The sequence below is a fragment of the Anolis carolinensis genome, chromosome 4, assembly GCF_035594765.1.
Source record: "Anolis carolinensis isolate JA03-04 chromosome 4, rAnoCar3.1.pri, whole genome shotgun sequence".
Lineage (NCBI taxonomy): Eukaryota > Metazoa > Chordata > Lepidosauria > Squamata > Dactyloidae > Anolis > Anolis carolinensis.
In genome coordinates this window covers 76,085,284-76,111,522 of record NC_085844.1, presented here as the reverse complement: position 1 = coordinate 76,111,522, position 26,239 = coordinate 76,085,284, and the positions used below count along the sequence as shown (strand labels likewise).

Sequence of the window (26,239 nt, the reverse complement as noted above, 5' to 3'; positions counted from 1 at the left end):
TTCTGCTATGATGGTAAACATCTACCGGTATGATGTAGTGATGCAGATCACTTTGAAATTCAAACTTAATTCAAACTCTGCATATGTCTAATAATCATAAGTCCGTTATCTCTTTTTTCCAAAGGTAAATTATCCCATGGAATGATTTGTCAACATCTCAGATGGGAACTTACTTTACTTATAAATTGATTGCTTTCTACCTTTTTTATTTCCTAGATTGGAGAGAGGCAGAAAGTTCTTGTGACAGAAGAGTCATTTGATTCCAAGTTTTATGTTGCTCATAATCGATTCTATGAACAGGTACTGTACAAACAATATTTAATCTCTCTCTTTCTCTAAGACATACAGATATAAACTCCTTTTCGTCCTTACTGAAATAATGATATACGGTAACTGTATAATTATATAATTATCAAGCAAACTGCCTCTAAGTTGATGCCCTCCATATGTGTTGAACTACTGGTCCAATTCATGGCAGGCTTATAAGAATTTCAGACCAGTGTATATGAAGAGCTCCATCATGGAGAATCCTGAAATGAAGATTTCTACTTCCATTTCTTTTGACTTACAGTACTTTCTTCAAAACAATGATATCCATCATGTGAAGGTGTCCTTGTCCATGATTAATACTTACTTAGATGGGACCATCCCTCACTTTTTAGTGCAGAGACTGACAGACCTGGAATAAACTTCATTAGGCAGAAATGCTTTGCAGTTGATTTTCTACTTTATGCATATGTGATTGTAGGAGTAATTTGATATCTGAATAATATAAAATATATAGTGAACTATAAATCCTATTGATTAAATATTTGAAAACTAAGAAACCATTTAGGGCAAGAAAGATTATAGATAGCCTCACACATAAAATTGCATAAAATACAATTCAAAACATTTGATTTAAAGAGCTAGGAAAGAAAAAAGTAAATATGATGCTGTAGGTAAAACAGATAAAGATTTATCTAAATTTATATTAATATAATATATTAATAATTTAAATGTGACTACTTTTAAATTAATCTGAAATGTGGAATATAAGGATCTTTTAATTTTTCAACTAAGAGAAAGTCTCATTTTTTAAAAGGTTCTCGTGCCAAAGAACCCTGAATTCATGGGTAAAATGGTGGAAGTGGATATTTTTGAAGCAGGGAAGCACTTCATGAAGGGACATCCCGTGTCAGATGCCAAAGTGTTCACCCCTTCGATCTCTAGGCCATTTGCTAAGGGAGAGGTCTCTGGTTTGACAGAGGTAAGTCAGAGTTACTGTTATTGTTATTTTTTTAGTCAAAGAAGAACTATGCAAGTATTGTGGCTAAAATTTGGTAATATGGTACAACTTCCTTACCCATAGTTTCGATATCGGTGGTTTCACTTACCCGGATTCTCTAAGCCAGTGGTTCTCAACCTGGGGTCTCCAGATATTTTTTTTTGCCTACAACTCCCAGAAATCCCAGCCAGTTTTCCAGCTGTTAGGATTTCTGGGAGTTGAAGGCCAAAAACATCTGGGAACCCCAGTTTGAGAACCACTGCTCTAAGCCCTCCAGTGTGATTCTACAATATGCTTCAAACTACAGGGTTTACTATTATCTACAGTGTAGGGGGGTCCAATAGTGTGAGTTGTACTTTATGTATAGTTCTCTGTTTCATATTTACATTTTAAAGGCTGCAATTATTTTTTAAAACAAATTTAATTTAAACTAGGGTTTAGCTCACATGTACCATTGCATTTCGGCCTTTTCAGAAGCAGTAGTAATATGATGTTCGTCAGTCTTCCCTGATTAGTGAGTTTTGCAGGTGTTTGGTGCAATTCTGTATACATTCTACTGAATTATTAATATATCTACTGCATTTCCATGGGGAATTTGTATTTTTTTTAATTAGAAGGGTTATCTAGATGTCTGTAGTACTGTTATGAGGTGCTGCACATGAAGCTGTAGGATAAGTTCTGCTGGGCATGGCTGCTGGAACTGTCTTATGCCCCATCATCCCCAATGACTCAGTTTTGTCATCTTATCATAATGAACTTTGTCATCAGGGTCTTCTTTTCTCACACTGATAATTATGCCCCTTGCATGAACAGCACAAAGAGGCTAATGCTGTTAGATCAACCTGTTTGTCCCCAGGTGTTTTGGTCTACAACTCCCAGAAATCCCAGCCAGTTTACCAGCTGTTAGGATTTCTGGGAGTTGAAGGCCTAAACATCTGGGGACCCTCAGATTGAAAATCACTGTGTTAGATGATGAAAGCCTTCATCGGTGTTTCATTTAAGTCGGAACAAGCACTGAATTGCCTTCTTGTTTGAGGTATACTTTCTTGGTCAATGAGTTAGACCACTTGGGATTTTAAATGTGATTGAAATCCAGTTAATTCAACCCACTAGGATTGAGAGTAGGTGATAGTGTTTGGTTTCCCATAACATGTGGAGCAGTATTGTAAATATATTTATTATTTATTTAATTTATATACTGCTCTTCTCCCCCAGGGGGACCTTTTTTTAAAAAAAATTAATCCCTTTTTTAAAAAAAAACATTGGCTAAGGCATACATTTTAGCTGGAATTTTAAAATGTAACTTTTTGCTCCCCCATTTCTCAAAAGTAATGAGAATAGTTATACTAGCGTATGAACAGTACAATGTGTATGTTATGAAACATTCATTTTCTCTGTGGCATATAACTATTTGAAAGTAATTCTACATTTAAGTTTAGAAGAGAAGTCGCAGGAAAATATATACTGCAAATTATGAATATATTACATTGAAAAGGAATGATGAGCAGAAATAATGATGAAAACTTTTTATGAAGAACTGAGTTGTTAGCATTACTAGAGTACCTGGTTCAGGAGCTGCCTTGCTTATTATTGGTTTTCTTATCTTCAGGATATAGGTCAAAAATGGGAATAAGTAATTTAAAACAGTGCTTTAGCATTCTTTACTAAGAGTTTGCTCATCAAGGAATTACATACATAAGCCTTGGACACTTTCTACAGATCAAACGAAGTCTGATTTTCTTTAGACCTTTAAAGTTCAGAATAAGATCGGATCTGGAAAAGAAATAAAATGTGTGCTGGTTGTTTGAAGTGATAAGTAGCGTGAAGACTGCTCCTCATGGCAAGTCACTGTAAGCACTCATTAAGCAGACCACTGTCTATCATACAAATTTCATCAAACTTTTACTAGATAAAATTAGTTCTGCATTGCTGTGGTGGAACTAGCAGATCTGAATGACTTGCTGGACAGAGTTGTTCATCCTGTACAGATGCGTCTACCTGGTTTGAATTTCATGTGGTCACTTAGTGGTTGCCTAGTCGTATGAATTGGGCCCTGGCCAATCTGCAAATTGGAGCAAGGGCATGTTATTTCAGAATGTGTGCTGTAGTTACTGGTTCATGTGGTCTCATGTGCTCAAACTGTTAGAAGAGAGGCTTGGTGTTTCTTAACGTATACTGTCAGAAGTATCTTAAACTGATCTACAGTACCGTAGCTGTGAGAAAGGGCAAAATGAAAGGATTGCTCTCCACAAAAGTCTTTTTCTTCCAATGAAATATTCCTTCACTGATCAAATTTCTAGCACTGTAGTAACTTAAAGCTTCAGTTGAGCATTTAGAAATGCAATTTAGTTGTTGAAAGAAAAAGCATAGGCTAAATCAGCAAGGCAGAGACAGATATATAGGAGTTCTAGCTGTAAATGATTTTCAGGATCCCACTTTCTGCAATGCTAGAAATTTGTGAGCTGAAGGAAAATTTCATGGTGAGCAGAATTCATATTTGTGGAGGTCAATAGTGTCATCCCCTCCACTACACCACTTCAATTTTTCAGATCTTGTTTATACCTGAGAGAGGATGGACTGCTAAACACTTTTTTAAGACAAAGAACTAAATCTAGATTAGGACAGGCAGTGGTACTGCCCCCAAACCTAAGAGGTTATTCAGAGAACTGGGGAACTGGGGTGGGGCGGGGGGGGGGGGGGGATTTTGAATTTATTTTCACACAAATTAGTCAGAATATCCATTTCTGCTTTTAGCATAAAAATGCTTTATGATTGTGCAATAGCCATCTTAAACATTTAATGAGCGTAACAAAGAGTGAAACACGTTTAAGATGATAAGTATTAACACAGTGTTTGGTTAGTATAGGCATTAAATTTACAGTTCCAACAGAGAAAATGGAGAGATGGAGAAGCGCTGCATTCAAAAATTATTTTTATCCAGAGAAGGAGTCAATTTTATCATTGGAACAAGTATTTCCCTTTGAAAATGTAGTCTATTACACTATGTAATATATAATACATAGTGTAATATACTATGTATCACTATGTAATAACCTGAGGTGGTGCAGCGGATTAAACCACTGAGCTGCAGAACGTGCTGACCGAAAGTTTGGCAGTTCAGATCCTGGGAGCGGAGTGAGTTTCCACTGTTAGCCCCAGCTTCTGCCAACATAGCAGTTCGAAAAAGCATAAATGTGAGTAGATCAATAGGTACAGCTCCGGTGGGAAGGTAACGGCACTCCATGAAGTCATGTCGGCCATATGACCACAGTATATTACACTATGTATTGGAGGCATCTACGGACAATGCCAGCTCTTCGGCTTAGAAACAGAGATGAGCACCAGTCCCCAGTCGGACATGACTAGACTTAATGTCAAGGGAAAACCTTTCTCTTTTAAACTATGTAACAACATTTGAAAAAAAATTCTGTTCCTGGTTTGGAAGTGTTATTTCCTGTTTAATTGTACAATACTTACTTTAAAAGTAGTTGTTATACTCAAGAAATTTTGTTTTTGTGGCTGCCGCAAGCTATGTTGAATGGGTTGAGAAACTATAAGATATTCATTGAAAAACTATAACAAAATTGATGCAGGATGTCCTCCAATAACAAAGTTTTTCAGTTTAATAAACCTTTCCCATGTTTTTATGCTAGAACCAGTTAGGAAATGACATTTATTACCCAGAAACAAGAATCATGTTACATAGTGTTATCAGAGTTAGAAAACTTTGGATCCAGCCAGATAATCTTACATCTTCATTTTTAAACCATATGTGTTTGTGTGTTACATTTTCAATAATACCATTTTGGAAACATTATTAGTCTGGAAGAAAAGAAGCAAGCAAGATTTGTGAATGTTCCATGAATCCTGTGTGCTTTCTGGCATGACGGTCTCATAACCAGCTGAAATACATTACAGAGCATGTCCAAGTCATTTCTCAGCTTCCCTCTATAAAAAATGAACAGGAAAGTATAACTTCAGGTGTAATTCTAAATTTAAGATTGTAAACCGCATCTCGGTATGTAGGCCCCACTTGTGCTTTATATCTACAAGTTTTAAAAGGCATATCCATCTTAGGATGAGTATGTCTTTAAAAATAGCTGTGACTTTGCCCCATTTTAAAAAACTGTGTTTTTAATTTTATGGGTCCTGAAAGCAAAAGGAGTATTGTTTTTGTATTGTTTTCTAAAATATCTTCATGAGTGTATAGTTAAAAGGAGCAGCTTTCATGGCCTCCAGGAGAAAATGATTAAGGATTATTTTGATAAAATTCCGCTGAATCATCAGACAAGAACGCTGGCAGTCTGAGAGATAGTTTCATGAGAAATCTCTAATTGAATATAAAAATAGAAAGTGCTGCTTACAGTTTTTGCATGTTCATTTTGGGTCATAATCGTGGTTCCTTTTTTGTATGCCTAAAATACTCTTGCACTTGAAATAGCTGCATCTCTGGAATTAATTTTTCTTGGGTTTGGTTTCCATTTTGGCATAACTCATTCCATATGTTTATTACCCCTTGGATGAACCAGTAACGCGTGCATTCTTCATCTACCATTAATGTTATTTCTCATAGTTTAATGCCGAGATTCTCCCTTATTTTTGGCATCATTGTCATGAAGCACAAAGTCAGTAAATGCCAGTAAAACTTAGTAGCTTGTTTATTTTTCTTCTGCATTGAATGGTGATGACATTACATCTCTACCAAGCCAAAAAAGCATTTATATTAAGCACAGAACTGATTTGAGGCCAATGTCCTATTGTCTGTTATCCAGCCCTTTTAGTGCAAGAGGATTTTGAGGTCTTGTTACTAGGAAATGGTGGAAGCTGCATATCCCTCTTGCATGAATATGGGGACACTTTCTCCTCCCAGATTTGTGACATTAGCCACCAGAAAGTATATCCAATCCATGTGCCTTTTTTATGGAGCAACACCATATAAAATAGGATTTCTCAACCATAGATGCTAGGTTTCTGAAAGACGTTGCTAGGGGATGCACAAGAGGGTTTTTTTAAACCTATAGACAATAATAATTTTTATGCAAGGGTTCCCAAGGTGTGAACATTATTTTAGATTAATAAGATTAATACAAAAAGCTGAACTAGAGCATCTGTGTGAAACATTTCTATAAAATAGGGCATCTCCTGAAACATTTCTATAAAAGTATATTGTGAACACACATGAAGACTCAAGGTCCATCTTTCTATAGATTTTTTTCTGTGTCAGGAGCAACCTGAGAAATTGCAAGTTGCAAGAGAATTGTCCGTCTGCAAGGACCTTGCCAAGGGGACGCCTGGATGTGTGATGTCTTACCATCCTGTGGGAGGCTTCTCTCATGTCCCTGCATGGGGAGCTAGAGCTGACAGACGGGAGCTCACCCCGCTCCCCGGATTCGAACAACCAACCTTTAAGTCAGCAGTCCTGCCAGCACAAGGGTTTAAGATATTGCACCGCTGGGGGCTCCGTCTTTCTATGGGTGAAACAGATAGAAAGGTTATCACTGATTGAGTAATTGATTTATATTTCATTTATATGGAGAACAAGGTCTTTGCTATCATTTACTTTCAATTCTATACAAGAATTAAAACAAACATATATCTACTTTTTAAAGTATTGGATAGGTGTGTGCAGGTTTCAGAAATTTGTCCTGCTATTTTAAACTAGAATAAGAAATATGAAATTACACTATATTTACAAATAGAAGGGCAATTCAGGGGATGTTATGCTCTGGTTTTTTTCTTTAGTGAGCCCATAGTTTGCACTTGATTTTCTTCAAATCGTGCAATAAGTTAAAAATAAAAAATGTGAGTTACTTCAAGTAGAACATTGGCTTTAAAAAAAAAAACCATGATGGAATGTATCACATATCCCTTGTTCATACAAAGTAAGTCGGTGTGTGGTTTGCAGTGATCCAAGAAGCTGAGGTCTTTCTTTAGCCTGTTGGTTGGGGTCCTTATAAGGTTGCAAGAGTGAAAATTGGAGAGCATTTGGAGTGCCTTCAGTGGTTGTATAGAAGAGGGGATTTCAGGAGGTTTTGCTTGTCACACAACCAGGTAAGAAGCAAACGCTGCTGAATCTCCCTCTTCTACACAACCATTAAAAGTATCCAAGCCCTTTCTAGTTTTCATTCTCTCAGTCCTATGTACTCAAGAATTTGCACCATTAAATTCCTAGTCTAAATCTATTTTACATGCTTTTACCAAGGAACAATTCATATAGAAAAGAAGTGTTATAATAATATTTACAGATTGTATATCTTAAATTACTTCTTAGGCTTTGTAGCAGAAGATATGCTTTGAGTAAATTTTATCCACTACTGCTTCCTACTTTTGGAAACACTTCTTATTCAATAACTGTGGGGGGGGGGGGGGTATTATAGCATGAAAAATAGAAATAGAGCATAAGTAAGGAATAGTTATTCCAGTCAACTTCTATAATACAGAACAGATAAGGCAAGCAATGTTTGCTCCTAAAGTAAGGTCCTAAAAAATAAAATAAATTACATTTGTATACTGTAGAAACCCCCTTTTTAGTGGTTCAAAATGTTACCAAATCTATCCTTCCTACAGGTTGATGTAGTTTCTTTTCTCTAGAATGGTCATGAGGAGATTGGAAGTTTGCACATCAGTTTTAGATTAACAGCAGTTTACCATGGCTTCTCAAAACAAGCCAGCTTCATAATCCTATCTACCAAAATGCAATGTGATTTTTCTTAATATTGTGTTGTTATCATATCAGATTCTGATGTCATTTCACAATATTACAGTGGACGCAAGATGGTCAACTTTATGAATGAATTATTCATTTTTCAATTTAATCTCATCATTTAAATACACATGGCTTTCATAGAATCATAAAGTTGAAAGAGACCACAAGAACCATCCAGTCCAACTCCCTACCATGCAAGAATACACAGCCATTTTATTGGCTATTATTTTATGTGGGTACATTAATTCCTCTGTATGACCACCCCACTCCATGCACATGTGCACTTTGGGCCAGTTTTCACTGTAAATAGATATTACATAATCAATATATGTTGTTTATACTAATTTATGGGCCCGAATTCTAGAATTTGCTACAAATAAGAGAGAGGGTCAGCTTGTGGTCTTCCAAAATCCTTCTCCATTGGCTGATGGGGGTTGTGGTCCAGAAACATCTCGATGTTGCATCACAATTGCTATCTCCCACGGCAATGTGGATTATCCCATTTTGGCTACATGAAGTTAGAGAATTGAGATTGCTGTTAGTATATATTTGCAGTGAGAAATGTGTTGCCCTCTTGATCTTCTTGGGCTAAACTCCTTACAGGCAAGAACTGGTGGGAGTTTAAAGCCCAGCTGCTTGGCTGGTGGTATATCTGATGATATGATGGCGATAAAATAGTGAAGAGTAGAGACATCACACTGGCAATGAAGATCCGCATAGTTAAAACAATGGTATTCCCCATAGTAACCTATGGATGTGAGAGTTGGACCATAAGGAAGGCTGAACGAAGGAAGATAGATGCTTTTGAACTGTGGTGTTGAAGGAAAATTCTGAGAGTGCCTTGGACCGCAAGAAGATCCAACCAGTCCATACTTCAGGAAATAATGCCCGGCTGCTCACTAGAGGGAAGAATATTAGATGCAAAGATGAAGTACTTTGGCCACATAATGAGAAGACAGGAAATTCTGGGGAAAATTGAAGGAAAAGGGGGCTGACCAAGGGTAAAATGGATGAATGGTATCCTTGAAGTGACGGGCTTGACCTTGAAGGAGCTGGGGGTGGTGACAGCCGACAGGGAGCTCTGGCGTGGTCTGGTCCATGAGGTCACAAAAGAGTCGGAAGCAACTGAACGAATAAACAACAAATGATGGCTATGCTTCTCAGAGGAAGGTTATTCTACATATTCTAATTTCATACATCGCTATCAAAAGCATATTTCAGAACCATGGAAACCGCCAATCTAACTGACTTTCAGTGGAATGTTTTATTGCACCCTCTGAACCTCAGTTGACCAGCATTTAAACCAGGAAGCTATTAGGGTTTCCACATTCTGAGCACATCTGAGTTTAGAAACAGCTGCAGAAGAACGAGTGCATGAGGGATCCTGATAATTTTATTCAAAAAAAAATTCTTCGAGCAACAACATACTGCCCGTTCTTTCCGAGGCTATTATACGTGATAAGCACTAGAAATGGTGCTTATCTTGTTGGAAGCTTTTTTCCTACCCGAACTGTTTAACATGCATGTCTGCACATAAACAAAGAGCCTGGGAACATTGTAAGCACAGATTAATAGCCCAGAATTCCCTCAGAGGAAGAAATCAAACTCCTGTTTCCTCAGAGATCACTTTAGCATATCAAACTATGGTTGTGGTGCCTTCTGAGTCTGAGAGCGTAGTAGCCAAAAATAACATCTCCAAACATGAACCAGCCAAGGTCACAAGGTGAGTTTACTGTAAGTTTGTATTCTTTTCTCCTCCATGTCTGTCTCATATGGTTGTCATTTTCAAGAGTGCCTCCTAAGTTTTCTTTCCTATTTTTCTTTCATTGGATTTTTGATAGAAACTAGTCAATGACGAAACTACCTATGAGACTATTTTCGGATTTCACAAAAATGATTGGAATAGGCACAGAGAGCTGGCTCTAAGTATCCCTGCTAAGCTTATAAACACATCAGAAGAGGTTTGTATTGAGTCAGCTTCTCGTATTTTGCAAGAAATTGTATTTCTTAGAACCTCCAAGATCATATGTAATCAGTACAAACAGACTGTTTCCACCGTAAACATTTTTAAATGATTTAATGTAACTAACCTGCAGAGAGAGAGAGGAATTACTTTTGCTAATCTTAGTGATGCATGAGTATTAAAAAGCATTCTTGCAAAGATAATTATGCCATACCTCTGGTTGCCTGGCTGTTACATATTGATAAGCCATTTTGCTGCAAGCTCTTTCCCTCCAGTAAGTGAGGTTGGGAGAAATGGGGAAAGGCTGTTCTTCACATCTGGATAACCTTTATATTATAAGAACTTGAGTGTTTGAATGTTCAATGAAAATTCCATTTTGCAGGCTGAAGCCAAGGGTGTTGGACAGATATTTAAGGTATTGCAATGAGCGATAAGATCCTAACTTCACATTATTTGTGATCTCATTGGAAATACAAATGAATTGGTTCAGGAACAGATAGAAAGAAGCTGGCAGTTTTTCTGATAACAGTGGTTTGCTTTGTCAGTGACCTTTTCAGGAGACAAGATGGAAATCAACAGTTCTAGAAATATGATTTTGTGTGTGTTTTCTAAAAATCTAGAGGTTGCAAAACAAATTAACAGAGAAGTTGTCATTTCTTTTGCTGTTAGTGAACCTACCACATCAGTTTGATTCAATCTCCTAACCATCTACTGTAAAAAAGATTATAATTTCTCGCAGCCCATTAAAACAGATCTTTGTAAGCAGGTTTCTTTCACATTGGTTCCCATCTCTGCATTCTAAGTGGTGAATACTGTAATACTACTAGATAGGGACAAAGCTGTTACTTGATCCCAAGTCTCCTATTAATTGCAGTACCTTGATCATCTACTTACTCTCTAGTTTATAATATACACTCGGTGCACTTTGGCCCTGTTCGTTTTTATGAACTTGCTGGGTTTTTTAAAATTATGTCTAATTATACTCTGATTCTATTTTTATTTTTATTATGTTTAATGTGTACAATTGTATTGTATTTTGATGTGTTTTTATTTTCTGACTATTGTAATTACCCGGGCTTGGCCCCATGTAGGCCGCCTCGAGTCCCTTTGGGGAGATGGAGGCGGGGTATAAAAATACAGTTATTATTATTATTATTATTATTATTATTATTATTATTATTATTATTATTATTATTACAGTAGAGTTCCGGTTATTCAACATAAATGGGCAGGCCGAATGTCGAATAAGCGGAACTGATGGATAATAGGGAGGCCCTATTATCCCTCCCGGCAACCAGTTTAGGGAAGGGGCGAGTGCTTCTGGAGGGACGGGGCTCATCTCTACAGCGAGCACTCAGCTTAGGGAAGTGCCCATGTGTGTTTCTGCCTAGCAATGCGCACGGAATACCTCCCAAGGAGCGAGTGCTTGCCGGAGGGATGGGGCTCATCCCTACGGCGAGCACTAGGTTTAGGGGAGTCCCATGTGCGTTGCTGCCTAGCAACGTGCATGGGCGCCTCCAAAGGGCCTGGCACGTCGGATAATATGGAAGGTTGGATGACCGAAAGTTGGTTAACCAGAACTCTACTGTATTATTTAAACTGGAAAGTATTATTTGCTCTACATTTTACGTTTTATGAAATAAGCTTATTTAGAATCATAGAATCATAGAATAGTAGAGTTGGAAGAGACCTCATGGGCCATCTAGTCCAACCCCCCGCTAAGAAGCAGGAAATCGCATTCAAAGCACCCCCGACAGATGGCCATCCAGCCTCTGCTTAAAACCTTCCAAGGAAGGAGCCTCCACCACAGCCCGGGGGAGAGAGTTCCACTGCCGAACAGCCCTCACAGTGAGGAAGTTCTTCCTGATGTTCGGGTGGAATCTCCTTTCCTGTAGTTTGAAGCCATTGTTCCGTGTCCTAGTCTGCAGGGCAGCAGAAAATAAGCTTGCTCCCTCCTGCCTATGACTTCCCCTCACGTATTTGTACATGGCTATCATGTCTCCTCTCAGCCTTCTCTTCTGCAGGCTAAACATGCCCAGCTCTTTAAGCCGCTCCTCATAGGGCTTGTTCTCCAGACCCTTAATCATTTTAGTCACCCTCCTCTGGACGCTTTCCAGCTTGTCAACATCTCCCTTCAACTGTGGTGCCCAGAATTGGACACAGTATTCCAGGTGTGGTCTGACCAAGGCAGAATAGAGGGGGAGCAGGACTTCCCTGGATCTAGACGCTATTCCCCTATTGATGCAGGCCAGAATCCCGTTGGCTTTTTTAGCTGCCGCATCACATTGTAGGCTCATGTTTAACTTGTTGTCCACGAGGATTCCAAGGTCTTTTTCGCACACACTGCTGTCAAGCCAGGCATCCCCCATTCTGTATCTTTGATTTCCATTTTTTCTGCCGAAGTGAAGTATCTTGCATTTGTCCCTGTTGAACTTCATTTTGTTAGTTTCGGCCCATCTCTCTAGTCTGTCAAGATCGTTTTGAATTCTGCTCCTGTCTTCTGGAGTGTTAGCTATCCCTCTGAGTTTGATGTCATCTGCAAACTTGATGATCATGCCTTCTAACCCTTCGTCTAAGTCGTTAATAAAGATGTTGAACAGAACTGGGCCCAGGACGGAGCCCTGCGGCACTCCACTTGTCACTTCTTTCCATGATGAAGACGACGCATTGGTGAGCACCCTTTGGGTTCGTTCGCTTAGCCAATTACAGATCCACCTAACCGTAGTTTTGTCTAGCCCACATTTTACTAGTTTGTTTGCCAGAAGGTCGTGGGGGACTTTGTCGAAGGCCTTACTGAAATCCAGGTACGCTACATCCACGGCATTCCCTGTATCGACCCAACTCGTAACTCTATCGAAAAAAGAGACCAGATTAGTCTGGCATGACTTGTTTTTGGTAAATCCGTGTTGACTATTAGCAATGACCGCATTTGTTTCTAAGTGTTTGCAGACCACTTCCTTAATGATCTTTTCCAGAATCTTGCCTGGTATTGATGTGAGGCTGACCGGACGGTAATTGTTTGGGTCGTTCTTTTTTCCCTTCTTGAAGATAGGGACCACATTCGCCCTCCTCCAATCTGCTGGGACTTCTCCTGTTCTCCAAGAACTCTCGAAGATAATTGCTAGTGGTTCTGAAATAACTTCCGCTAATTCCTTCAATACTCTTGGATGTAGCTGATCTGGCCCTGGCGACTTGAATTCGTTTAGAGTGGCCAGGTGTTCCTGGACAACTTGTTTCCCTATTTGGGGTTGGATTTCCCCCAATCCTTCGTCCATTCCATGTTGCTGAGGTTGAAGATGGCTTTCTTTTTGTGAGAAGACCGAGGCAAAGAAGGCATTGAGCAGTTCTGCCTTTTCCCTATCCCCTGTCACCATCACCCCATTTTTTCTCTCATAAATGATATCACTGGCATGCAGATATATAGGGTTGTGACCATCAAATAACCAAATTATGAAGAGACGTGTCATTGGAAGATAGAGAGAGAAATCTGTTTAAGAGTCAGAAGGGTTTGGGAACAGCTGTGGGAAGAGACTAAAGAGATTATAGTTTTGCAGACAAGGATTGCAGTGTTGCTTCTGCTCTAGAAATGTGTATGCTGTGTCCAAGAAAGTGGGCAGATCATATTAGAGAATACCAAATGTAGAAATATGCAAAATTAGAATCACAGTTTTGTCAAATACATATATATTGGCAATTAGACCTTCCAGGTAGGACACGTGTTGAGTATTGGGAAGAGAGGGTTCATTTGGAAGCAGGCCTCAGAAAATTTCCAACACCTTGTCATTTGACCAAGTAATATACATTAACCACAACTTTCAGAGCGCATAGATCTTTCCAACAATGCACTAGGAGCTTTTTAAAGATTGTCCCTGTAGTGATCAGGTGAGGAAAGCTTTTCAAAACAATTCCCAGAAGTTGATGTTTCCAGTGAGAGAGTTTCTGTTAACGACTTTTAAACTTGACTAAGCATGAAATTAAAAGATTTTCAAGTCACTCCCCCAGGTGTTTAGATGTATGCCAGCTGCCACACAAACTACTTAACAATATTAGAAGACAATGGAACCATAACAGTTCAATATAAAGAAGGCCATATTAATGCCGAACTCTCTGTTGCTGGACTTGCTCTTGGTTAATCACTATTTGAATCCCACATCAGCCATTGGAACCCCTGACATTAGCATGAGAACTTGGAACACGATACAAATATTCTCTACTAGGATTCCTTTGGGGAATCCTAGTAGAGAGAAAGAAGTAGAAGGGAAGCATCTCTGTAAAGAGATAAAGGGGTTAGATTCATCTTGTGAGAATGGAAACACAGAGGCCTGAATCAAAAGGTGAGAGAAGAGGGAATGGAGAGTCAAGCAAAGATGAGTGATCAACAGTATCAAAAGCAGGCAGGCATGTCACGAACGCTGAGGATTGAGGAAAGACCTTTGGATTTAGCAGAGAGATCACTGGTGGTTTTGATAAGAGCAGACTTAATGGAGTGCTCAGGTTTTGGAGAAATGTCAAAAGAAGAACGTGAGGAGAGAGTAAAGAGAGAAAGAGCAAGCTGCATTCTCCGTGACATAGAGGATAAAGAGCAGGCGAGTGTTCAGAGAGGGCAATGGGTCACAGATTACTTATCAAGAGATATTTGTGTGAAAGGGTAACAGTGGCATGCTTGAATCCAGTAGTGATGTGTCCAGCAGATTAGAAGGATGCTTGCAATTTGGTGTGGAAGCTATCATCTAGGGGAGATTTGGAGGCTTTCAGTAAGGGCTACAATATGGAGAGGTCATCAGAGAAGGCTATGAAAAGGAGGAGAGTGTAGGATAAGAGAAAGGGATAAGGAAAGCAATTGGAGGAATTAATAGTTTTAATAGTGAAATGAGATCAATTATTTTTAATTCATTATGTGCCATTACTTTATCATACTAAAGGTGCAACCATCCCAACCAAATCTTAAATTTGCTGCCTTCTTTTAGAAGATAGAATTGTGCTTCTCTCTAAAGTTACAGTCAAAATCTGTTTTCTCCATTGTTTTCTATGGACAATTTTCATTTCCACCCCAGAAAAAGTGAGGACTACAATAACCAAGAAGGTCCATCTCTCAATTTTTTTTATCGTGTCAGAAGCAAATTGAGGCAGGTCATTTCTGATGTGAGATAATTGGCTGTCTTCGAAGACGTTGCCCAGGGGTCGCCCGGATGTGTTACCATCCTGCAAGTGGCTTCTCTCATGTCCTTGCATGAGCTAGTGCTGACAGACAGGAGCTCACCCCATCTCATGGATTCAAACCATCAACCTTCAAGTCAGCAGTTCAGCCGGCACAAGGGGTTAACTCATTGCTCCACCGCGGCTCCTCAATAATACCATGACATATTCAAGAGTTACTAGTTTTGTAGACACAATCACAACTAGGAGAGTGCAAGTTCATGTCTGAACATGTTTTTTTTTTCTTCTAATCATGTTTTTCATTTGTATGTTTTTCATTTGTCGAGTCCCTTCGGGGAGATGGGGCGGGGTATAAAAATAAAGTTGTTATTATTATTATTATTATTATTATTATTATTATTATTATTATTATTATTATTATGTTTCTGCCAGTCTAGAAAATAATTAGACTTTGTATGCACACCTGTTACTGTGCTTGGTGGTTCAATTTTCCTGGGTTTATTGGCACGGTAAAGTTTCCTGAAAACTTGATCTGTGATAAACAGATGCAAATTTCAGATTTTGATTGCAGATTTAATGCATGGGTTGCAATTTAATTCAGGTGCCTCGGAAAGATGGGGATCAGCATGGCTGAAGAAGAGCATATATCAGGACAGAATTATTCAGAAAATAATCTGAAATGCATTTGATCATACACTGAGTGTTTTAATAATTCATATTATACCTTATTAGTGAAACCTTATGTTTCTGCTGCTGCCAGTTGAAAGCCCACTTTCATTAATGTATTGAATATTTGCCTCCAGTTGGGGAGTTTTACACTAGACTCTGGGAATTTCCCAAAATATCATGCATTTCCCAAGTTTGTTAATTGGCCTTTCTTATATATATACATATATTCCCCCCCCCCCCCCCATTCTGTTTGACAAAGCCCCATGTAACTGAACAGGTATTGTTCTCCTTCTTCAATTACTTCTTTTACAGAAAAAAATGTCATTTTTCATGCTGCATTGATTTTTTTAAAATGAAATAATTAATTATTAAAACTCAGTCATCATGGCCAAAACAAAACAGCTTTGCAGCATTTAATGGATTTCATGTAAATCTGTCATGAAGAAATCCATTTTTCAAAACTCTCCAGTAAGAATTAAGAGTTTCAAGAGATTTACCTTCATAATGCAACACGCGTTGTGTCTATATAAGTCAGCATTCCTCAACCTGGTAGCTTATAATTATTTTTGAGTTCAGCTTCCATTATTCTTGATCATTGGCCTTGCTTGTTAGGATTTGTGGGAGTTATAGTCAAAACAACTAAAGCGTGACTGGTGGGGATGAGGGAGAGGACCTTCTCGGTGGTGGCTCCTCGGCTCTGGAACTCTCTCTCCCAGGGAGATCAGACTAGTACCTACCCTGTCCACCTTTCCCAAAGACCTAAAGACGTGGATGCTTTTGAGTAAGCAGTCCCACCAGATACTCACCCCGCTTACAACTCATTATCAGTTATTGCACTTTATCACTGTTCCTTACCCTTTATGGTTTTAGCGTTTACTGAGATTGCTCCTCCGCCCCTATTTTTGATAGCCCTTTCTTCTGGTGGCTCAGTGTGTTAAAGCACTGAGCTGCTGAACTTTCAGACCGAAAGGTCCCAGGTTCAAATCTGGGGAGCAGAGTGAGCACCCGTTGTTAGCTCCAGCTTCTGCCAACCTAGCAGTTCAAAAACATGCAAATGTGAGTAGATCAATAGGTACCACTCCGGTGGGAAGGTAATGGCATTCCATGCAGTCATGCCGGCCACATGATCTTGGAGGTGTCTACGGACAACGCCGGCTCTTCGGCTTAGAAATGGAGATGAGCACCAACCCCCAGTGTCGGACACGACTGGACTTAATGTCAGGGGAAACCTTTACCTTTACTATACCTCCTAGGAGCCCTATTCAGAGTTCTACACAATTTTATCCTCTGACTGTTTAGTTATTATTATTGCCCTGGTTTTAATTCTATTGATGTGTTTTATTGTTTTATGTAGTTATGTTTTTAATTGATCGTACTGTATTTTATTTTATGCTGTTGGGCTTGTCCCCATGTGAGTCGCCCCAAGTCCCTTTGGGGAGATGGAGGTGGGATAAAAAAATAGAGTTGTTATTATTTATTTATTTATTTATTTATTGGAAAGTGTCAGGTGAGTCATATAAGTAGATGCCATTGCTTTGTATAATGTATCTTAGACCTAATTATACTATAGATCATGAATGAGAATTGTATTACCCTCCAGATATTGTTGCATTGCACTTATCATTAACCCCTAGTGAACAGTGAGAAATCCTAGAAGTTGCACATTTGTTCTTCAATGTAGTACAGTAGAGTCTCACTTATCCAACATAAACGGGCCGGCAGAATGTTAGATAAGCGAATATGTTGGATAATAAGGAGGCATTAAGGAAAAGCCTATTAAACATCAAATTAGGTTATGATTTTACAAATGAAGCACCAAAACATCATGTTAGACAACAAATTTGGCAGAAAAAGTAGTTCAATATGCTGTAATGCTATGTAGTAATTATTGTATTTATGAATGTAGCACCAAAATATCACGCTATATTGAAAACATTGACTACAAAAATGCGTTGGATAATCCAGAACGTTGGATAAGCGAGTGTTGGATAAGTGAGTCTCTACTGTATTTCCATTATTTTTGTTATTTCTATGTGATTGAGGAGCCACCGGTGGTGCTGCGGGTTAAACCTCTGAGCTGCTGAACTTGCTGACCAAAAGGTCAGTGGTTCGAATCCAGGGGGCGGGCTGAGCTCCCACTGTTAGCCCCAGCTTCTGCCAACCAGCTGTTTGAAAACATGCAAATGTGAGTAGATCAATAGGCGGGAAGGTAACGGGGCTCCATGCAGTCATGCCGGCCACATGACCTTGGAGGTGTCTATGGACAACATCGGCGCTTCGGCTTAGATATGGAGATAGGCACTACCCCCCAGAGTCAAACATGACTAGACTTAATGTCAAGGGGAAATCTTTACCTTTTCCTTTTACTTGATTTATGCAGCGTATTTCCCTACTGATCATACAACATTTCCACTGTTGATTTAAATTCTCCTTGATTTCTCTGATCTTATGGAAGAGGTCTCTTATTCTTCCTTTTTGAAAGTCATCTTCTATTTTTTTGCATTGATTATTATAGTTGTTCTCCTTTTCCCTGCTCACAAGTCACTGAACAGTTGGAATAGGTTAAGAAGAAGGGATAAGACATGTAACAGAGGCTAGAGTGAAAGGAAAATGTAACATGGGAAGGGCTTTATCACATCCTCTCATAAACTTACAGTAATGTATTGACATTATTAAGGGAAATATTGTCCTAAATAAACCCTATTTTCATGGGTTTATCCTCACGAATTCCAAAAACTATTTTACCATTTATGTTTTTTATCCTTTGCTTATTCACAGTTTTACTCTTACAAGATTTTTATGGATTTTTCAAAAGATGTGCTTCTTAATGGTAAATGCTACCCTTTCCAAGCTTGTTATGGCTATTAGATATCTGACCTTAAAAAGAACCAGTCTAAATAAATAGGATCTAATATGAGGGAAATTCCCAAGGGAAATACCTATTGCATCACTTAGGTTGTATTTGAAACTGTCTGTTTGATTTATAACCAATGGTTCCTCATAGGAGTCCAGGAGGATTAACACACTGTTCAAAAACACCATGAACTATGAGAAATGCTGTAACATTCTACTGTCCTCAAGCAAATCAATATATTTGCATAACCATAAGCCATTCCCCCCACATAATCTTTTTTCTGTGTTAGATTCAGAAATTACTAATCTAGTAATTTAATCGCGTAATTATTCAGGAGCGGTGTAAGGGATCTTGTTCTAAATTTATATTTATTCTAAATCTGTGGAAATTTATTTTTCCCACTGGAAATGCATTATTATAACTCCATTTATGAATGCAAGGCTTTAGATCATGATAAATTATGCTTTTTTAAAAAAAATATGTTTCACAACATCTGAAGTCTGGGTGTATTAGCCATAGTCTGAATACAAGTCACCTTTGGGATATAAAATGGAACATATCATATGGAAAGCTGGGCTGGACTCAGAGGAAACAGGCATGAACATTTGGGGAAGGAATTTCAACTGTCTAAGAAATGCAGATGAGACCATATTACTTGCAGAAAATAAGAGATAAGGAAGAAAGAGCAGAAGCAGGCTTACAGTTGAATATTCAAATAAGACTGTGGGTATTACTTTTGCTTTCTAAACCAAAAGTAATACCCATAGTCGATTTATATAACTTTGAAGTGGGCTGTTTATTTATTTACAGTATTTATATTCCTCCCTTCTCACCCCAAAGGGGACTCAGGGCGGATTATGCACATATACATGGATAACATTCAATGTCATTAGACATACAACATATAGACAGACACAGTGGCAATTTAACAGTTTCCGGCTTCCAGCTTCATAGAGTATGCTCGATTCCAGCCACAGGGGGAGCTGCTGCTTCACTGTCCACTTGTGACACTGTCCACTTGATGGTAATACTTCCTCATTCCTTTCTGCATGCTGCTGGCAGTTTCATAGTGTCGTAAATTAGTTAAATTAGGCTCTGTCAAGTAAATTTAGGTACCGCTTTGTGTGGGGAGCACAAAGTGGTACCTAAATTTTCTACTCGATAGATGCAACTGTCTTTCAAGCTGCTTAGGTCAACAGCAAGCTAGGCTATTAATGGTCAGGAGCTTAATACAACCTGGGCTTCAGTCCCATGACCTCTCGGTCAGTAGTGATTTATTGCAGCTGGCTACTAACCAGCTGCACCACAGCCCGGCAATGAAGATATTTATATGATTAAAGGTTTTCTATACCTTTGTCAGAAATAAATCAAAAGAGAGACTTTAATCAAGAAATCAGAAAATTAAGATTTATAAGAGCGGATCCTGAAGTGTAAAAAGAGGTAATTAATAGTGCATTTGTATGGAATCGCTATCCGTTTCTATTTGTCTCATTCATATGGCTCTGTTTCTGTCTACCGCTTACAGAAACAGGTATTTATACAGATTAGCTTTTCCGCCCAAGGTCCAAATAAAACAAAGATTTTTCAAGTCTTGGACGACAAAGCAAGTGGGCCTGGCACACAGCTGTAGGTCCTGCCTGCCGGGCCTACAAGTATCAAGCGCTCAGCTTTAGGGCCTGTCTGCCGAACCTACAAGCATCAGGCGCTCAGTGGGCAGGGCCTACAGCCGAGCGCTAAACACTCAACTGTAGACCCTGTGAGCCGGGCCTATGAACATCGAACTCTCATTGGGCAGGGCCTACAGCCAAGTGCTTGATGCTCGAAGGCCCAGCAGGCAGGGCCTACAGCCAAACACTCGATGCTTGTAGGCCCGGCAGGCAGGTCCTACAGCTGAGCGCCAGGACCACTCAAATGTAGTCCCTGGCTGGCAGGGCCTGCAAGCCCTGGCAGGATGTGGCGCTTTGCCGCCCAAGGCCTGAAAAATCATTGGGTTTTTTTCGGACCTTGGGTGGAAAAGCTCATTTGTATAGGGTCCCGTTTTCGTAAGCCTATACAAATGAGCTTTTCCGTAAGCAGTGGGCAGAAACAGGACCATACAAATGGAACAAGTAGAAACGGGTAGCAATTCCATACAAATACATGAGCTCTAGAGCAAATCAAGCCACATCCTTCACTAGAAGCAAAGATTTCTAAACCGAGTCCACTGCATTTAGGATGTATCATGAGATTGCATGCTTCATTGGAAAAAATGATAATGCTCAGTAAATTCGAAGGCAATAGAAAAAAATGAAGGCCACACTATTCGTGGATTGCTTCAATCAAGGAAGCGACAGCTTTACAAGTTGAAAAGAACTGAACAAGGCAGTTTGATGAACTTGGAGGTCTCTCTTTCATAGTGGCGACATAAATTGAAATTGACTTGACAGCAGAGAACAATATCAACAAATAAGAATGTGTACAATGTCCTAATCAACTTTTTTTCAGATAAACATACTGTAATTTCTCATGTCACAGAGGTTTTTGAAATCAAATATCTTCTCTGTATTAGCTCATCAAATGAGAAAGGTCAGTAGTACAGTTTCTGAATTCACAAGTAAGTTCTGTTGAATTCGATGGGACTTACTCTCAAATTAAGTGTGTAGACATAAATACTGGTCCTTTCTTCAGGCAAAAACTCAGCTTTGGCAAAACTATTGAAGAAATGATCCTGCAGCTAAATATGTCTGCTGTCATCCATTAAACTTTCTTTGGTCATGTTGAAACGCCTATTATTAGACTATTAGTTTTGGTAATGTTGATCAAATTAGGTATTCGCCTATGCTTAATTTATACAATAATTGTGAAATTTTGATACTTAGGAGAAAGATGATTCACTGGATGTAGAGTATATGGTAAATTGATAATGGGATTTTAAAACCTAATAGGCATCCAAGGAAATAATTAGATGCCTCAAGTGAATACTATTCTGTGCAAGCTTTTCTTCCAAGTTTAATCAGTCTACAAGATGAAGTCTATTATGAGCCAGCTTTTGTTGCAAATTAGTAAAATGTTTAATAATTGGCACTCTGTGGTTTCCAGTTTATTTCTCCGTATAAAGGTTAATTAGGTTTGACTCCGGGAATGAAATAGTTGTTACCAGTTATTAATTTTTCAGATTCATTAGGCAATTGATTTTAATTACTCTGCCTGTCACTGTGTGGAAATAGCTATCTATATAAGTAATATTTTGTAACAAAATCTAGTAGTCTCTACTTAATGGTGGACATAGTCCTGATCTTCCCCTCTTCTTACATGGCAAACACATTATGCTTCTTTTTCCTTTTCTTCACCTTTCTGGCTAACCCTGTCATAGGTTCCACACATTTCATATACCAGACTTTGCTTTGGCATAGAAATGTGCAATGCTGCTATTGACAATTTTAAGCCTAGGAGAAGCTCTTTTTTTAAAAAAAAAAAGTAGTCTTTTTTGAACCTAAAATGGTCCGGTGGGGCAAAACATAGCTAAAACCCTTCAATGCTCTCTAGAGGGCTTTTAGGGAAAATAAGCTTCAACCCTTTTGCAAGGAGGTGCTATGAAGAAGCATAGCCCTCAATTGTTGCCTGGAGGGGCACTGTATGGTAGCCAACCTTTGAGCAAGATTATTCTTTTTCATGTGTTCTCATAATAGCTGGTCTTCCATTTGAGCCATCATACTCACAACGTGGCCGCGGTGGCGCAGTGGGTTAAACCGCTAAGCTGCAGAACTTACAGAAGGTCGGCAGTTCGAATCTGTGGGACGGGCTGTATTCCCTTTGCTAGCCCCAGCTTCTGCCAACCTAGCAGTTCAAAAACATGCAAATGTGAGTAGATCAATAGGTACTGCTTTGGTAGGAAGGTAACGGCACTCCATGCAGTCATGTCGGCCACCTAAAAGATGTCTATAGACAATGCTGGTTTTTTGGCTTAGACGTGGACATGAGCACCAACCCCAAGAGTTGGATTCAACTAGATTTAATGTCAAGGGGAAACCTTTACCTTTACTTTACCCACAAGGGTCTGCTAGGCTTTTGTCATTTCTTCCTTTGCACTGTGAATATCTCCAGTGTGCTACAGAATCTAGGATTCTACCCATACTATTCCAGGATGTGCTCCTACAAACACCTGGAGGGATTAAAGTACTGAGGATGAAATTGTCAGCGTGGAGGACAGGGTGCGTGCTGGGTGGGTTTCTTCAAACTCCATCAATCATCTTCTCCAGCACCCTGATGAATTAATTGGTGAATCGGCTTCCACACCAATTCCTGTTCAGTGTCAGACCCAAACACATCTGTAGTCTGAAGTCCAAACATTTATTTCAATATCTATAATACATATTTACAAAGCACAGCAAAAGCCATCACTCTGAGCTGGCATTCTTCTATAGCCTCTCGCCTCGGCAGGCACCAGCTCAACACACAGAGAGATAAGAAAATACATTCCTCAGTCCGAAGGAAGTTCCGACCTCCAAAGCCAGAAACCATGCCTGATAGGTCATAGCAATCACAACAGGCTGTCAGTCAAAACTAGCCTGCTGTTAACTATTTCATTACTAAAACACATGCTCTTGCAAAACAGCAGAAAACACTTGATTTACATTTCATACACATACAACCCTAATCCAACAGAAATAAATATACCTTACTGATTGGGGAGATGGTTATATTTAATAAGGAGGAGTTTATGGATTACAATATTTTCATACTGACAATGTGAACATTGGCTACCTTCTTTCAGTAGAGATGTGACTAAGCATGCTATAGTTAAATATAATGAAACCTTGCTAAAATGATAGGTGAGCTGTGATGCAAGAATTTACATTGTAAAGAGATATAATCAGGGTAAGGGGGCGGGGTGGGGTGCTACAGGGGGCAATTGTTCCAGACCTCACTATGTGGGGGGCTAATGCAAGGAGGAGGTCACATTAACCTTACTGCTTTGTTGCCAAGTCATTCCTTGCAGAATCCCACTAGTACAATAAACCTAGAGGGGGGGGACCACAAAAAATTCTGCTAATAGTTACATCCCAGCCCACTTGTATTCAGTCATTCTAATAATACCCTTCTGTTCTCCACTGTATCCTTACAAGAACCCCAAGAGGAAGGCTAAACTGAGAGTCAATGACTATCCCAAAGTACCACCTAGTGAACCTCATGGCTAAGCAGTCAAGTCAAGTCAACTTTATATATACCCTGTCCCACCTCCCCTTGGGGACTTGGGGCGGCTTACAACATAAATGGCAGCCATTCAATGCAGGGCCTGTTAGCTACATTTCACAAATCTCAATTCATGCCACTGACCACTTGTGCAAAGGGCTTCAAACAGACATTCCCGCATGGGCCGCTCCATGCCTTAAAATAAGTCCCTGGGCTTGACAAATGACCCAGAGTGCATTACGCTATAGAATGAATGCAGTTTGAAACCACTTTAACTGGCATGGTTTAATGCTATTGACTAACAGGATGTGTAGTTTTACAAGGTCTTTAGCCTTCTCTGCCAAATAGTGCTGGTACCTCACCAAACTGCAATTCCCAGGATTCCATAGCATAGAGCCACAGCAGTTAAAGCCCAGAAAACATACAACAGCCCAGTTAAAGTGCTGTCAAACCACATTAATTCTGCAGTGTAGATGCAGCCCCAGACATGTTCCGTAATAAAATAATGGGGAGAAAAGCAGCTGTGTTACCTTTGCTCAGATTCATGATGGTGCCAGAAGGTTTTTATCTTGTATTCCTTTTTTCCCCTAAGGGTAGGGCATATGGAGGGCACTGTGGAAAACAACAGTAAGCTCTTTATTCTCAGAGAGGTTGTCCATATTTGTCTGTTCGAGCAGTAAAAATCAGAAAGAGTGATTAAAGGCCACCTGAATTTCACCCACTATGGCATTTGTAAGGGGGAAATATAAAATAAGCCACCTGAAATCATTGCATTCGGAAATATTTCAGTTGCTAGGAAACAAGAACCATGGTTTCCCACTATACCTGCAACACCTTGTTTTCATATAGTAAAAGAGATACGCCCACATTCACCCTATGCTTTTCCATTTTTATTTTTCCCTACATCGGGGAAGGGATTTGTCTGGCCCATGTTGAACTGCGCCTCCCAGATTTCCTTACCGTTGACTCAAAGAACTGGGAACTGCAATCCAGAAATACCTGAAGAGCCATACAGTTTCAGCCCCTGCCCTGGGTGGAAATATTTACTCTGAACATGATCGATAGGGTGAATGCTTTAGTGCAGCCACCTCCTGAGAGAGATGGAGCAAGAACTGTAGAGAAGATGTGAGCACACCGCTGAGTTTGCATCCTGTGGGACAATAAGACAAGCATCGGATGTAGTGGTGCAGTGCAGTGGGAAAGGCAGACGTGCCGCCGGACCCCTTTATCACTACAGGTTTGCCTTTTGCAGCAAAGAAAATACAGACCTGAAATTAATTGGCATGACTTCAATATATAACCAGTGGGGATTTTCGTCCAAAACGAACTTAACAGCTTTATTGCTTTGGCAGTTAATTTAACTGAACAGGCTGGTTTCCACGTAGCAGCGGCATTGGCCCTTTTGTTTTGTACCATTGAATTTCATTCTGTAATTTATTCGAGGGTGCAAGAGGGACTGGCTTCTTCAGAGTTGAAGGAAAATGTCTTTTGTACTCGATCCACGCCAAATGTTCTTTGCACCTCTTCTCAATTTAATTTCTGCATTTCTCCACAGGAGTTCAGACATGCACTGGAGAATGGCTCGGAAGCGAAAGCCCGTCCATCTGCTGAGAGGCAAAAAGTACCACTGAGCCACAGGATGGCAATGCAGTTGCCTTGGCAACAAGGGGGAGGTTTATTCAAGCTGCTTCCATTGAGTGTGGCTCTTCTTGCAGTCCTGGTTGCCTTTTACTATGGAGGGGTTTAAGAGAGAGTCCAAACTGGATCATGATTTCATCAAGACACCGAAAAGGTCATCGTTGAACATTGGGTGATCATTTGTATTCCAAGGCCTTATCTGATCATCGCAACCTGGATAAGAGTCTGCTTAGACTTGGCATAAGTTCTTTCTTTGGTTAGATTTTTAAGATCAAATTATTGGTGTGTTCTAATGACTTCCACATCTCAATTTTTCATTTTCTGAACTTCTGGATATATATATGTATTATATTTACATGATATATTTGTCTCTGCGTGGCACTTGTGAAAATTGTGCAGTTTTCATTATTGCCTACGTATAGGCGTAAGTTTGTAGAAAATTAAATTATTAAAATATTTTTCCTTAGGGCAAAGTAATTGATCATCCTCTTGTACGGCAATCCTTATTAAACCTCTTTTTACTTTATGCATGTCTTTATTGTATTCAATTGTATGTGTATTTGCCTTTTGTGAGCTTTTCAATGGGTTTCCTTGGGTAAGACATATGCGTAAGTGGTTTTCCCAGTCCCGTTCTCTAAAATTCAGTCGACAGCACCTTGTCTTCCATCAAGCACTAATCAGAGCTTAGCTTCTAAGCCAGTGGTTCTTAACCTGAGGCCCCAGATGTTTTTGGCCTACAACTCCGAGAAATTCCATCCAGTTTACCAGCTGTTAGGATTTCTGGGAGTTGAAGGCCAAAAACATTTGGGGACC

The 26,239-nt window shown here is 39.4% G+C and overlaps 1 protein-coding gene across 2 annotated transcripts in view; it reads left to right on the top strand.

The window, feature by feature from the left end:
* cdkal1 (CDK5 regulatory subunit associated protein 1 like 1) overlaps positions 1-25,952 on the top strand; it is a 323,608-nt gene extending 297,656 nt beyond the window's left edge. For both annotated transcript variants that reach the window (XM_062980661.1, XM_062980662.1), the window contains exons 13-15: positions 217-300; positions 1,085-1,249; positions 25,344-25,952. In XM_062980661.1, the coding sequence (XP_062836731.1) occupies positions 217-300; positions 1,085-1,249; positions 25,344-25,535 (441 nt within the window). In that variant the 3' untranslated portion in view covers positions 25,536-25,952. The remainder of the gene's footprint in view (positions 1-216; positions 301-1,084; positions 1,250-25,343) is intronic.
* The last annotated feature ends 287 nt before the right edge of the window (positions 25,953-26,239 follow it).